The sequence below is a fragment of the Phoenix dactylifera genome, chromosome 6, assembly GCF_051530095.1.
Source record: "Phoenix dactylifera cultivar Ajwa chromosome 6, Ajwa_hap1_PhDact_Kaust_v1.1, whole genome shotgun sequence".
NCBI classification, from domain to species: domain Eukaryota; kingdom Viridiplantae; phylum Streptophyta; class Magnoliopsida; order Arecales; family Arecaceae; genus Phoenix; species Phoenix dactylifera.
In genome coordinates, this window is record NC_143195.1 from 4,977,900 (window position 1) to 4,993,782 (window position 15,883).

General features: G+C 36.2%; 1 protein-coding gene across 1 annotated transcript in view; it reads right to left on the reverse strand.

Moving 5' to 3' along the window:
• The window catches only part of LOC103716598 (uncharacterized), a 281,358-nt gene that overhangs the window by 162,861 nt on the left and 102,614 nt on the right, over positions 1–15,883 (reverse strand). Inside the window, exons 22-27 of the mRNA XM_089923826.1 lie at positions 15,031–15,080; positions 13,232–13,331; positions 10,293–10,379; positions 9,847–9,997; positions 9,037–9,284; positions 3,087–3,275 (exon numbers count right to left, since the gene is read on the reverse strand). Of these exons, the coding sequence (XP_089779952.1) occupies positions 3,087–3,275; positions 9,037–9,284; positions 9,847–9,997; positions 10,293–10,379; positions 13,232–13,331; positions 15,031–15,080 (825 nt within the window). The remainder of the gene's footprint in view (positions 1–3,086; positions 3,276–9,036; positions 9,285–9,846; positions 9,998–10,292; positions 10,380–13,231; positions 13,332–15,030; positions 15,081–15,883) is intronic.

The window sequence follows — 15,883 nt, forward strand, 5'->3', positions numbered from 1 at the left end:
GTTTGGAGTTGGGTTAGGCTTCCTATCATACCTAGATGGACCCTTTTTGCTTGGCAGTACTAGTACATGACTCGACAGAAAATCTAAGCCTAAACATGGCTTTGGATGAAAAACACAGAAACAATAAAAAACATAAACTACATATAAGATGGAGTCCCGAGACTATGATACATAGATGATGATGCGACATATGGGTGATGCTGTGGCACTCAGCAACCGAACACTTTTGGGCTGAAAATTCCACAGCAAGTGCCACAAAACACTCATAGGCCGCGTCATCAAAATAAAAAAAATCATCTGTTATGACTTATGCCACATCATCACCAATTGGCCATGTAATCACCTATCTAAGCAATTTCTGCCACATAATTAGCCATTGTAATAACTAGTTAATGCCAGCAGGGATTTCCGGTGAAGGAAAGTGGTTAGAATAGGGGGGAAGGACTTTATTAAAATAGTTGTGAAATAATAGAGACCAAATTTGAGCTTTTTGAAATTTAGAGACTAATTAAAAATCCGAACTAAAATTGGAGGACCAAAAGGATAATTAACTCAAATAAAACAATAGAATGTCAAATAAACTAATATGAAACTAACAAAATGGAAATTTATAATAGAAGGCATCCAAAACCATTATATTGGTTGTCATTTTAATTTGGTGCTATTCCGTAGTCCAAGGTATAATAGAAAATTAATGTACAATTACTTCTATTGTAAGTAAAACAAACTTAAGATATCAAAATGGGGAACTACCATTCCTTTCTTTTCCCGTCAGTCCTACATTTTGTGTGCATAAAATGAAACAGGAATGGTCCCTTATTTTCCAGTCTCCAATTCCCCTTCCAACTCTTTGATTCAGGTAACCCTTTTGACATATGAATGTTAATTATAACAAGAGAACATGCCAATGTCTCCATCGTTTGAATTATAACCAGAACCCGATAACCCGATCCAAACCATTTTGACGCTTGAGTCATAGTTGAACACTAATCAGCGGTCAAACCATGTTTCTAACTTAAAATAACCTAGCCCCCTTCAACACCTTGTTGTCTTGTAAAATTACGGATTACAGAGGCCACCCACCGTTTTCTATGATGCCTCTCCATTCCAATATTGCCTCCATTGCCTCTAATGCCTCGCCGCCGCCGCCCTCTCATCAACCTTGCTTCAATTTTTCTTACAATGGAGCCTGTTATGCCTCTTGTTGTGCCTCATCTTCACCAAGTTCTTCTTCTTTCCATGGCATGGTATGCTCTAGCGTTTACCACAATAAAATGATGGCTACAACAAGATCTCTAGGTGTGGCCTCCTCATCAGGCTACCACGAGACACAAGTATAGAAGAGATGGAGATTAAACTTCTCCGGCATCAACCACCGTGGTGATGGTTGAAGGAAAATATAAGATCTGGTGAGAAATGGAAATGGTGCCCATAAGATGAAAGAGATCGAAGAGTTATTTTTCCTTTTATTTTACCTCTTCATTTGTTAACATATGCAAATCATTCCATGTGACTTAAGCGGTTCACACATTGAAGCATGCTAGCACAGTAGTTCGCATAGGTTTTCCATATCTTTGGATTTTACATCCACCTAATAGTTCGACATGAATGGGTGACGAGTCAATTCTAACATCAAGATCCTCAAAAAAACAATACAATGTTTCAGTTTCACAAACAGGTCGGGACAACCTATGATCCAACCTAGTCCACATTTAGGCATGATTGAACCCAATCATGGTCTGCCGTACCGGTCCGGGCCAGTACGTACCGGTCCGGCCTGGGATCGGTACCGGATCAGCGTGGAATCCGGTACGAGATCGGTTCGGACCGGTATGCCACCGGTACGCCGACCGGTACCGGTACGGCGGACCTTGAACCCAATATTTTGATCAGATTTGAAAAATGGCTTTTTCCATTATCAGTTTGGCTATGGGTTGCTCCTCTTCTCTAATCCTAGCCATGTATAAAATAGGTCAAAAATTGGATGAACTAGCCTGACCGGGCATGGTCCAATCCTACTCAAGCTAAAGAACCATGACTTCAAAACACCTAACGTTTCTATCATGTATCATGTTGCCATGTCTTGGGACTTTAAAATACCTAACCTTTCTATCACATCCCGTTGCCATGTCTTGGTTTGGACTTTGGAGTTTAGATATTGAGGCTATATTATTTATAGGTTGATGGCTCAGTTATGCTTGAACTGCATCCTTGTTAACAACACTAGTGGAAGCATTTCACACCAACATCCTTTCTTAGTTCTATCCACTGGTTATCCCATCACTATTAATTTTCCTTCTAAATAGAATGAATAGTGTGCTCTTCTTTTATCTTGCATCGAAGCTGAACCTGAATACCATATGTTGGGTTTGGGTCATGCATGACTTGCCCCAATATGAATGACCAGATGGGTCACAAAAAAATTTCCAAGAACCTGACCAAACCCAACCCTATTAGCCAAGGGGTTTAGTATAGGTCTAAAATTTTGACGTGAAAGGAACCAAGTCAAGTCTGGTTACTCTGGAGGCACTGACTCCAACATTTGATAAGATAAATTTGTTGCAGAACCAAAAAAAAAAAAACATAAAAACTAAAGAAGGCAATGTAGAGTAAACATTAGAACAAGCTAGATAAGGCTATCAATATTATCATTACGATTATAAAGAATTAAATTTTTAGTCAACGAGCAATTTTACAAATTCTTAAGAAAAATAAATGAAAGATTTTAAAGCACAAATGCAACAAGACGAAAAAGGGAAAACACAATCACTTGAAATCTGAATATTTTACTGGGCAAGGAGATAAGCTGATAACACTTCCAGGTACAAAATAGCATACCGTCTAAAATGCAAAAAAGAGAAAAAAATGATAACAATAACAGCACTATGATCGTTGGATAAAAAAGAGCAAGGTTCATTGTACTGATCGGTACCGTACTGTATTGGTACCAAAATGGTACATAGTCTCGAACCAAACTGGTACGAACCAACACTATAATAGGATGGTACGGGGTCTGGAAGCGAGACAGCGAACCTTAATCAAGAGAGCAAAACATACAAAAAATTACAATATAAATTAATATGCACCTGAGTAACCTGAGTAGAAATTTCCTGCTTATTAACGGAAAGGAGCTCATTTTCACCCATAACATTCACCAAAGTTTTTGTTCTAGAAGGACCTGTTCTTTCTTGTTTTCTGTGTAACCAACACCATACTGAAAAAGCAGAAACTAAGAGAAAATACAAAATTGCTAATGAAACATCCAAACATTTGACCTGCCAGCAACAAAAGATAAATGTGTTAAATCAGAAAGGACAACAGATGAGACAATCCTAAAATGAATCACAAATTACAGAATTTTTACTGGAAAAAAAAATCATAACATTTATTATATATGAAAAAAATGAGGTAGAAAGATGTAAACTTACAAATGGTTTTACAAACAAAATCCCAAGAATACCTATTGTTTCAGATGTCAACTGTGTAAAGTTAATTGTCCCAACCGTTTGTTAGTGTTACTGAATAAAATGTAGACTTGTCACTCCAAAACTATCAAATTTATATATTATTTAGATAAAGGCATTCAAGTAGACAGCATAACAATTCTACTGTTTCAGGCTCAAAATGGGAGGTGGATTTACCCTTGACTAGTTTCCCCGTTGGACTGCACCAATATATCATCTATGTAGCATCATTGTTGACAAAAGACCTAGTTATATCCTTGTTAGTTAGAGATCCATTAAATTGTTGAAATCAACTGTAAGATTCAGTGGTAACTGAATCACGTCCAAAATTTGAGGAAAGATAGTCAGATGCTTGCACATTGTTGCAGGACTCACATTTAGGGGCAAATTCACTCTCATCTATATACACAATTACAATGGTAACAAGCCCCTATGCATTGTTTCTGACGACAATAGAAATAGAAATATCTTATGGCATACATAATAGGGTATAAATTATCTTTGACTCTACTGCTCAAATTAACATCAGATCAATGAGCAAGGATTTGCTAACAAAATCTTTAGAATGCATGGCAGTATGGGTCTTCTTGAAAAACATAGGAGATGAGTAAAAGGTACAAGGATAAAATTAGTGGCAAAATGCAGCAATCAACCTAAATATGTTTTGTCCACTTATGTAAAACTAGATTATCCACAGTATGGATTGCAATAATGGAGCTAACGACATAAGAGAGAAGAATTGCTAAGGCAACACTCATTTGCAAGAGATGACAAACAAATCACCATCTCCACACAGCAGCATAAGTTAGGGAACAATACACTGCCTAAGCACTACAGTGGAGATGCCATGTCTAGCTTCTTGCTCTTCCAATAGATAAGAATCTCTAGAGAAATGATATAGAAGCTCATGGTGGAATGTCAATCAACAAGATTACCTGAAGATCAGCATCAGAGTAAGCATGAAGCACCAGAGCCGATCTGGTAACAAAGCAGACAGATTAACTAAGTTGTCAGTCATCATGTAACAAGGATCCGACCGAGAAGCTACCTATTCGAATAACCCCCTCCCCTCTCTCTTCCTTCTGGTTTAACGGTAGGAAGGCCCGAGAAGCTACCTATTCGAATAACCCCCTTCCCCACGGTGAAAGACACGTTGATTCAGCATGATTGAAGAAGAATCCGACCGTAAATAAGGTATGCTTCCTCTTCCCTATCTCATTTTCTCTTTTTTTAAAATACCAAAATATATCTTAAAATTTGCAAAATAAGAAGAGATCATACTAAAATTTTTGATTTTGGCTTAATTTTATATATGTTGTAAATCTATGGATGATCTACACGATCACATAAAAATTTTTAATTGTAGGATTATATATAATTTTTAAAAATTAAATAATTTTTGGATTGAAAAATAAAAAAATAAAATAAAATTCAAAAAAAAATAGATGTATCAAATTCCGAGTTGTATATTGGATCCTGCTATCCGTAGCCACATGCAGCTTATAACCCATACAAATATGGATATAAATATGGTATATTTGAGACATCATCTAGATGCTACCCTACGCAGCCTAGAGCATCTTACGAGTCAGATTTTCCTACCAACATATTTGGATGAGCTCCTCTACAGTCGTATTATCGGCCAGAGGACACCTCAGAGCTAAAACTTCAGCGAGAGAACCGAAAGTGCTTATAACCTAGAGTACGCTTCTTATAGGATGAACATACAAAACTACAATGCAGCTTAGTTAGAGGGATGGGCTAAGGTGCCTCTTAACTATGCTAACGATCCGAATATCTACGAGAGGCATCATCACTCGATGAGATTTTAGATATCGGTATGTTTATTGTATTATATATATATAATTAATTATATTATTTTATATTTTTTACTTCACTAGTTGATTTTAGAATATTTCATATTGCTTCTTGTAACATACAATATTTTACTAATCATTTTATATTTTGTATTTCTTTAAAACAACAAAATGCATCATTAAGTTATACCAGGATCATAGCAACATCATAAAATATCAAATTATACTTAAAATCATTGTAAAAGTTGAAAAAATCAATTACCAATTAATCAAACTAGAAAACATTTAAGAAAATTGGTATGCCAGTTCCGGCCCGCCGATCGATCGGTAGTCCAAAGATTGCCGAACCAGGCCAAACCGGATCAAACCGGACCGTACGGCTTGGTTCAAGCCGAATCGAGCCAACCCGGTCCCATACCGAGTTTGTTCGCTATAGGAAAATAGTTCCAACCCCATAGGGGTCGGAACCTCAATAATTCCAGCCGAAACCGGTAATTTTTAGCCGGTTCCGTCCGGTTCGACTCAGACTTGGTGGCTACTATCCTACGTACCTCAGAGCATCTCACGGGTCGGATTTTGCTACCGGCATAGTCGGATGGTCCCCTCTACAGCCGTATTATCGTCTAAAAATACCTCTCAGAGCTAGAGCTTCAGCGAGAGATCCGAAAGTGCTTATAACTCGACACGCATTCTTATGAGATGAACATATAAGACTCCAATATCGCTTGGACAGAGGGATGGGTTGATGTGCTTTCTGATTATGCTGATGATTCGGATATCTACGAGAGGTATCGCCACTCGACTCGATTTTAAATATCATTATGTATGTCTGTTGGACTTTAAAAGTATGTAATTTGATTGTATCTTGGTTTGAAGATATTTTATGTTGTTCATTTTATGATTTATATCATTTTAAAGCAATAAGATGCATCATCTAGCTTAAACTGGAATCCTAGAAACATCAGAAAGCATCAAAAAAATATCAAATTAGACTTAAATTCATAAAAGATCGAAAAGAGAGAACTCCAAAAACAAAAATTAGGGTGCCGGTGCGTGAACCGGCACCAACTAGTTCGGTACCGGTTTGGTCCGAACCGATACCGATCTGTATCGGTCAAGCGTGAACCGACACTAACCAGTTCAATACCGGTTCGGTTCAGTCTGAACTGGTACCAAACTGTATCGGAAGCTGACCGGTACAGCACTCGGTACCGGTTCGGCGATCCTTGACCGATACGGATCCCGGTTCGATCAAGAAACAAAGTTAGCTTTGAAGTAGCACTAGATTTGGATCTTAGTTAACAAATGAATTGGGGATATAACTGGTATATTGGAATGAATGTTTAAGTTATGACTTAAAGCATAAGTGATAAATCAACCTACAATAGAAATGAGACTAGGATTTGACTCGGTCTATAATAAGATAAGAATTGAAATAAATCAACCTACAGTTATTGAGATTGTTGAAATAGAAAATCAAGACATGTATTTTTGGACATCCAAAGTAAGTGATTTGGAAGATTAACTTTTCTTTAAGTTTCATGAAGAAGTGGATCTAAGTCTTTAGTAAGGAATTTGTTGCACTAAGAGCTACAAAAAAAGATTGGGCCAAAAAATATTACCTCATGTTCACGAAACAAGGTATGATCCTAGACAAGAAGGTCAACATTATGATAAGATCTAGTCATGGTTGAGGTTGTGATTTGACATCTTACATAGGCACACACATCCAGCTTCACAATGAATTGGATATATGTCAGAAACTTGGATACTAATGAAGTTCCTTCGTTGCAGCTTTCAGCGATTGGTCAACAGTTGGACTCTTCCAACAATGAGTTTTCACTCTCCAATTTGACACTAGAAATTGGTCGAGGATGTAAGTGTTGAATCAACTTTGGAAAAATGTTAATTTTCTTATACCCTTAGGTCAACTGGGAAGTTTGGACAAGAAACAAATATGCTGAAAGACATTGATGTTTAAACAAATAATAGGTAAAGGTATAAATAAAAATAATTCTGTTAATATAGTATCTTTGACGGATCATTCTATAAGAGATCTAGGCACACCACTATTAGGCGTAAATATAGGAATTAGAAAAATTCTATTTTATTTAGGCTAATTTTATTTTATTTGAAAAGAAGAGAATTTTATTTTTATTGGGAACTCTATTTTTATTAAGACTAGAGTTTTCTGAGGACTTCAATATTTTATTTCTACATGGACTCTTATTAGGATTTTGGATTTATAAATACCCACTAATATGTAATTAAGAACCCAAGTTCTGTATTATTGAGATTTGAGAATATTGAGTTGGCCCTACCTCTGATTCTTCTTCTCCTTCTTCCTCCCTTTTCTTCCCTCCCGTTCTTCCCTTTTCTTCCCTCTCCTCCTTCCATCCTACATCAATCTTAAGCATTCACATATCTTCTTTTTTTCTTTCCTCTTACTGAGTCAGACACTTGACTATACATCTAAATATGATTCTCATGTCTGCACCATGTAATATTGACACTTAGGACAAAGGCTCCATGTGTGGCTGTTCTTAGGGATTCTAGTCCATTCCCATGTATTGCATGAGGATTGTAATATATCTAGAGCAAGATTCAGAAATCAAGATTAATTGAAGGATCAAGATCACAATTGAGGCAAAGATAAAGAGGTAGAAAGGTATTGAGATCAATACAAAACTTGGATAAGAAGTGCAACCATGGTGAGGGCCCCCTTTTTTTTGGGGGGGGCGGGGGGGCGGGGAGGGGGCGCCAAAGGGAGGGATGGGGAATACAAATAGAACCAATTTCCTTCCTTACTAATAAGATCTCGCTATATTTCAAAAGGTCTTCCCTTTTTACAAGAAAGATGATAATAAGATTAATTAATCCATGCATTATTGTAATTCACGATATGCATGTATACACTACTTTGCAAGGTTTGCCGTACCGTGCCGAACCAGACGATACGGGACATACCATACAGTACCGGTTCGGTGTCAATACATAGTACGGAGGCATACCGACACTCCGTACGCTGAACCATCCCCATACCGTAACATACCGACAACAATAATGTGGCATGGTACGCTGAGACGATATATCTTGCCACTTTGCCTATTATCCTATGCACAAAATGATAGTTCTATATTATTCCAGTGACTTAAAGAAACAGATGTCATCATATACAAAACTTGGATAACAAGTGCAACCAAGGTGAGCCCCCCCCGCCCTCCCCCCTTTCTTCTTTTATTGGTTGGGGGGGGGGGCGCCAAAGTGGGGGATGGGGTATACAAATGGGACCAATTTCCTTCCCTAATAATAAGATCCCGCTATATGTCAAAAGGTCTTCCATTTTTACAAGAAGAAAGATGATAATAAGATTAATTAATCCATGCATTATTTCAATTCACGATATGCATTATTTCAGTTCACGATATGCATGTAGATACTACTTTGCAAGATTCGCCATAACGTACCGAACCGGACGATATGGAGCATCATACCATACAATACCAGTTCGGTACCAATACATAGTATGGGAGCGTACCAACACTCCATATGTTGAACCATCTACGTATCTTAACAGACTGATACAGCAATAGTGTGGCACAGTAGGAGGCCCGGTACTGAGACGGTGTACCTTACTACTTTGCCTATTATCCTTTGCACAGAATGATAGTTCCACATTATCCCAATGACCTAAGGAAACAAATGTCATCAGATTTTATCACATCAAAAAGCAACAGAGGAAAGATAAGTTATACCTTCAAAGAACCAATTCTAATAGCACAGGCTTGTTTCTCATGAGGAGCAGGTGAAGCAGAATCAAAGCATACAGAAGATGAAGGAGAATCACCACATGAACAGCCAAGAGAAGGGTCACCACATGAATAAACTGTAACATTCATAGGCTTCATCCTGACTGAATCATTAAGATTTGTTCGAAAGGCTATTGCATATGGTGAACCAGGTTCATTGGGATTTGCCTGATGACCAATAAATGCAAGCCACTCTGGAAAAGCAATCAGAAGCATAAGGTTAAACCAACCATAAATAGAAGCAAGATTTACAATTCCGCCAGTTGAACATAACAAAGAAGCTAGTGAAGATAACAACTTCCCAGGTTTAGAAATTGTTTATCCAGCTAAATGTAAGGGCATAAATCAAGATACCAATGCAATGATGGCATGACTTGAGATCAAAGTTATAACACAGCACCGTAAATAGCACATGCTGATACAATAAAATAATGCAGGACCAAGAGAGAACATCCGTAGAGAATAGGTACAAGGGAAATCTTCAACAACTTACTGGTTCAACTCAACAATGAGAACAGTAATATGATAGACAATTTAAACCAACATGTTCAAAAGTTAAAAAATTTATTTCCCTCATTAAATTATGTCGCTGTCATATGAAAAATATCCCTAGGCCAAAGGGCATCCATACTTTTTCTTCTCTTACTCTGCTTAGTTCATTCGGCATGATAGACAAGGCAATTACAAAGATAGATGAACTTTAGGTCCCACTTGCAACCATGCATGAGTTAGACATAAAACCTTGGCACTTCTCACCTTTGTAATTTTGAGCACCTGCACCAACAAAATCCATTGCACGAGTGTTCATAGTCTCAAATTTCACATCCTTGCATGAATTAAATAACTCCTCTACATACTGACTAGTTACATAAAAATCTATGCCATCAACGGTCAAACTGTCATTGACCTGCAACTACATAAGAATGCAATTTAAAAGTATATATATGACTGTACATCGTAGGCAGTTATTTATAATTTAATCATAATCCAATATTTATTCCATATATAAATGCCATTCACTTCAAAAAGAAGCGGGTGAGGGGAGGAAAAACAGTGCGAACCCAATCTTTAACATCATGAACTGGAACAATAAATTATCACAAAGAACAATCAGATGTTAACTATTAAGTAGTTTATCTACTAGGAAGCCATAACCTTAAATCCTTGTCTACAAATAAACTATGGGTATAAAGAAAAAGGACCTTCATCACAGAAGTCACGTTGATGAAAAGGCTTTGATTTAAAAAGTTCCTCAAGCATGCTGGGCATCCCACAAGAAAAGGAATTGCCTGCAAAAGATATCACATGAAAAATAAGTGGGTATTACACAAAAAATAACAGCAAAAAGAAAAAAGAGGATCAAAGTATTCAAAAACAACAAAAGACAACTATATAAGTAATATAAGCAATGGACGGAACTTGCAATTAAGCAGTAACCCCAAATTAGTTCAAACCGAAAGGTTGCGGATAATCCTAGGTGATGGACTAAAATCAACCCAACAATATTTATCCTCTAAGAAGTCGAATTCTTATCCTACCAAACTGGAACATGACACCAATTTTGATAAAAATTCAGTTCAAGCATGTTTCTGTCAATATCAGAACTGATTATTTTGAATGAAGCTATGACTTCAAATAAATCCACTTTTTTCTATAACAATAAAGACAGAAGGAGAGGTAGAATGTGCACCAATTGTGATTTATTCTTACCTGCAAAACTTATTTGGTTATCATCCATAGTTCAAATATTTTAACACAATGCTTATATCTGCCTTTTTTGTATTTAAGAACTCTGAATACAAATACATACTGCAAAGCATAGACAACTCAAAGAAATCACACCAACTGATCAAACAAGGGAAGAAGAATATATCAATTGAAGAGGACCGGGAAGTATGCTAGCAGACAATATTCAACATTGAGAGATTGACTTCTCATTTCAGATATATATTGTCATTGCTAAACTAATAGACTTTAAGAGAACAAATATAAAACTATAATACACGAAGGCAATACTCCAGCCGGTTGGTCTTTGAACTTCGGTAGATGTAACTGTGTTCTTACCAAGGTCAGCGGAACAGATACTGAGCACCGTACTAGTTCTCCGATGGCACTAGGTGGTACGGGACCGCGTCATGCCGTGTCAGAGGGAGAGAGGAGGCAGGCGGACGATGGAGGAGGCCGGTGAAGGGCCGGCGGAGGCAACGGTCGGTTCCCCTATTTCGTTCCCGCCACCCTCCGCCGGCCTCTGCCAGCGTCTGCCCGCCTCCCTCCCTCCCCCGCTCGCACTCTCTTTTCTTCTCCTTCTTCGGTACCGGTAACGATTTTCGTTTTCGTTGCCGGAACTGTACCGGTGAGTCGCCGGTACGGCTCGAAGCTACCGGAACCGTCCGATTCAGGACGATTTCACGAACCCTGCTTCTTAGAATCAGTACCAAAATATGTAATTGGAGGATGTAATTGGAGGATTTATTTGGAGATAATTTAATGTAGCCGTGGGCTGAGCTAACCCACCAAAAAAAATCAAAGTGTATATACAAAAAGGTTGTTCATTTTTTTTTTCCATTCCCTGTTGTCTACCTATTATGTTTCCTTGTGATACATATGATCTTGGGTTTTCTGCATATATACCCTCCAAAATATATAAAAATGTATGAATACCCTTGTAAAATTTCTATTTGCATGTATACCCTCATCAAATATTTATTTTGCATGTATACCCTTCTTTTACTTTCTTTTTTATATATGTACCTATACCATCTAACGCCGTTAAAAATTAAATGATTTAAAATTAAAATGACTAAAATACCCTTATGGGTATACATGCAAAAAGAAAACTTCATATGGATAGACATGCAAATAGCAACTTTGCGAGGGTATTCATGCAATTACGCATATTTAGGAGGGTATACACTTCAAAAAAATCTAATCAAAAATAATCAAAATCCAGTAAAGATAATCGTTAATAAAAAAGATAACAAAATAAAATTAAATCATGTTAATATCAACTCTTACAGAATAAATCATGTTACTTTTACAAAATTCTCGTCTCAAAAATAAACAACTCAACATTTACAAATCACTAAAAAATATTTTACTAATCTAAGCATCTATAATTAATTTAAATTTGACAGCTTCAATCTTTTAAAAATAATGACGAATATATAGATGTCATAAATTCAATAATTATAATTATATCAAAATCAAATGAAGAATAGAATTACCAAAATGACCACCTAATATTCCAACTTGACTGAGCCAAGATCTTAAAAAAAAAAAATAACAATGTGACTCGATCTTTTTTTGACTTATCAATCCAACTGAATCATAAAAGACTTAGAAAATTTCAGCTGAGTTTTGACATTTTTTAATGAATTTTTTGAATGTATACCCTTTTAAATATGAAAGTTACTATTTGCGTATATACCCTTATAACTTTTTTTGCATATCTACCCATAAGGTTATTGTAGTCATTTTAATTTTAAACCGTCTATTTTTTAACGACGTTAAATAATACAGGTACATATGCAAAAAAAAAAGAAGGATATACATGCAAATAGTAGTTTTACGAGGGTATTCATGCAATTTTGCATATTTAGAAGGGAATATATGCAAAAACCCTATGATCTTTTATGACTTAACGTTTTTACTATTTTAGCAGTTTGATGTCCTGAAATAAGATGCAATTCCACCAGAACATGATTTGAAGAATGCTATACCTTGACCTAAGTAGTTCTAGTTCTCTAACATTCATTGATTCTACAACTTGCTAAACTGATCTGCAGTGCAGCAGACATTGCCAGTGATTGTTGGACACAAACTCTGGATCTTCAAGGACAACAACTCATCTGGCTGAGAAGGAAAAAAGAAAACATTTTACAGATCAAGAGTCCAATCACAGTTTAACTTTATACTACTCAAGGTTACAGATACATTAAGACATAATAATTTAGGAAGAAAAGGTTGAACACACATGCAGTAACACCAGCCCACCCACCTTTTTTTTATAGAAAGAAAAAGAAGACTGTTAATTTGTTTTCCTTTCCAGATATTCATGTCAAAATGATAACTTAGCAGCACAAATATAACTATAATCTTGCATACAAATATAAAATGATAACCACAATGTGTTACCAAGTACCTTCATAGAAGGGACATTATAAGGACAGTTCAAAACCTTTCCATCACCGCGGCGTCCACAAATACCATACATGGAACAATACCCTTCTGCATATATCTTTCTGAAGGAAAATGATAAAATGTTTCAAATGCAAAAATAGAATATTGAATTTCTGAAAGAAAATGGACAGTGATTATCATAAACGATCAGATTCAAGAAAGGCAATGGAACTTGTAGTTTTGGATGTGACAAAGGAGCTAAAAAGTGCCTATGTAAATGAATGATGATTACTATTAGTTATTGTGGCCAGACACCCCATGTCTGCATCAAATCTTTTTCTTTTTTCATCATTGTGTCTTACTTATCTCATATCTCGTTACAAAAGTTTAGATGTTTACTACCTTGAGGGATTCTTTTCTAACAGATATTACAAGACTACCAACAAAAGTGGGACTAGTCAAGCTTCTAAGGCAAATCTATGATCTTTGGCCAGTCAAATGTAAGAAATCTTAGATCACTGTCACTTCAGCAGAACCTGCCCTCCTTCAATCAATGAAAATCCCTATATGTTCAATTTGGATCTAGAACAATAAGAATCATTGGATAGCTCAAATGACCATTAGAAGTCTTGCTTTGTGGCCTCTGGCTCACTCAAAAACATGGCAGTAAGGACATTTTCTTACACTGCCAGATAACTAATCTATCAGCTTGACTTTAAAAATACCTTTTTCTATATGATGGAAGCTAATCAGATGCTTTTTTATGTTAGATTTTGGTCTTTAATATCATACTAGATAGAGGGCATTTCTTTATCTAGTTTAGTACATAGGCTGTAAGATATTTTCAACAGTTTTTCCGTTTATTATTGAGTAAAAAAAAAGGGAAAGATTAAAAAAAAAATACATGACACTTGACAGGCTGTGGACTACAAAAAGGCCGCTATTGTAGTTTATAAAGACTACATGAACAACTATGTACAAAAGATTTCTCAAAAATAATATTAAACAAAATATAATGCTCAATAACTACATGCATTTTGACTAAATATCCACTTAATCTCAAAAATATGAGGAAATTAATTTTGCTTCTGAGTTGTACTAAAAGATGAAGGAAAAAATTTGAATTCAGTAGGCAAAGCTTCAAAATTACCAAGTTTAATGATTTCTCAAAAAACTGAAGTTGAAAAAGTATATTATATATAAATGTTATATCTTTGCAATACAAAAAAAATAGTTCACTTAAATTTCCATTATATAAAATGTTTCTTTCACTTGAATTTATCCCTTTATGGAACAGGCATTCAAATTTAACTAGTCATGCTAAACATGCTGAACTCAAAATTATTTGTCGGAAGCACCAGATGCAGAAGCAGACAAAAAAAGGACTTCCTGAACCAGAACTAGCCAAAAAAATTGTACTAGTTTTTCGGGTGCTTCTATAGGCTGGTATAGCCTTCAGCATTCTATTGGATAGATTTACTAGTTTCTTGAGAAATGATGTTCCTGGTTCAATGGAATCAGTCATTGTCTACTCAGAAATAATTCACCACTCTTTCTCTAGCTAAGAAGTAAAGTCTAAACATCAACAAAAAATAAAAAGAAAGAAAGAATGAAACTATTGCATATCGCAACTAACACCAAGCAATGGAAACATAAGAACATTTTGCTCATGCCAGATATGTAGCCAGATATAATGTAAAAATTAGAATTTGTAACCTGAAGCAGACCTATCAAATGAAACAATAGCTGAAGGCCTACATTTAAAATTTGTTTACCCAAATGGACATTATAAATCATGATCTGTCAAGAGAATGCCCTTACACTGTAGTAGCATTGGACTGCTGAGCACCTGTTGGAGGCACAAGAGTGATCTGCACATTCAAATACGAGATTGCAACTTCAAAAAGAGTTGACAGAATGCTCAAAGCAAATTTAAATTATGTACAAGCAAAAACATTTTCTGAAAACTACAGAGAGATAACATTATGTAAGATTTGTCTCGGATGTTGCACCTGGACATCAATTAACCCCAACCCAACTCGCCCCTCCCCCCAGGACGACTCTTCCTCCATTTTAAATCAGCAAAGGTAAGATGACAAATTAAAAGTAGGCATCGATCACAGAATTTTCATTTCCAAATAGAGTCGCAGCCTTTAATTTTGAGAATAAATAACGACATTACCACCTTGAACAACCTTTATATCAGCACTAACCAGTTTGTATGGGCAACACTTTTTTGTCACAACAAACCATCTAATAAAGGTGCCATGACTTGTGGACTATGTTCATTGATATAAATTCCTACAGTAAACAGATGAGGTTTGTTCCAAGACTGAACCATCAAAAAATGATTGCCTAACATAATCAATTCCACACGAAGGTGGGAATAGGACTTTATGCGGCAAAAAAAATAACTAAAAAAGCCAACTTTTATTGTCACGCCCTGAGCCCGCGGTGCGGCAGACGCCGCACGCCCGCACGGCGGGCCGCACGGGCGCGCAAGGCAGCAGATCATATCAAAGCAGATACAGCTATTCAAAGATGACATAATTATTTAAATTGTTCAAAAGCGGTCTTACAAAATTTCAAAATAGCATATGCCAACATAGTTCAAATGTCCAAACTAATTTAACTAAAATGCCCAAAATCGAAGAAATCATCGAAAAATCTAACG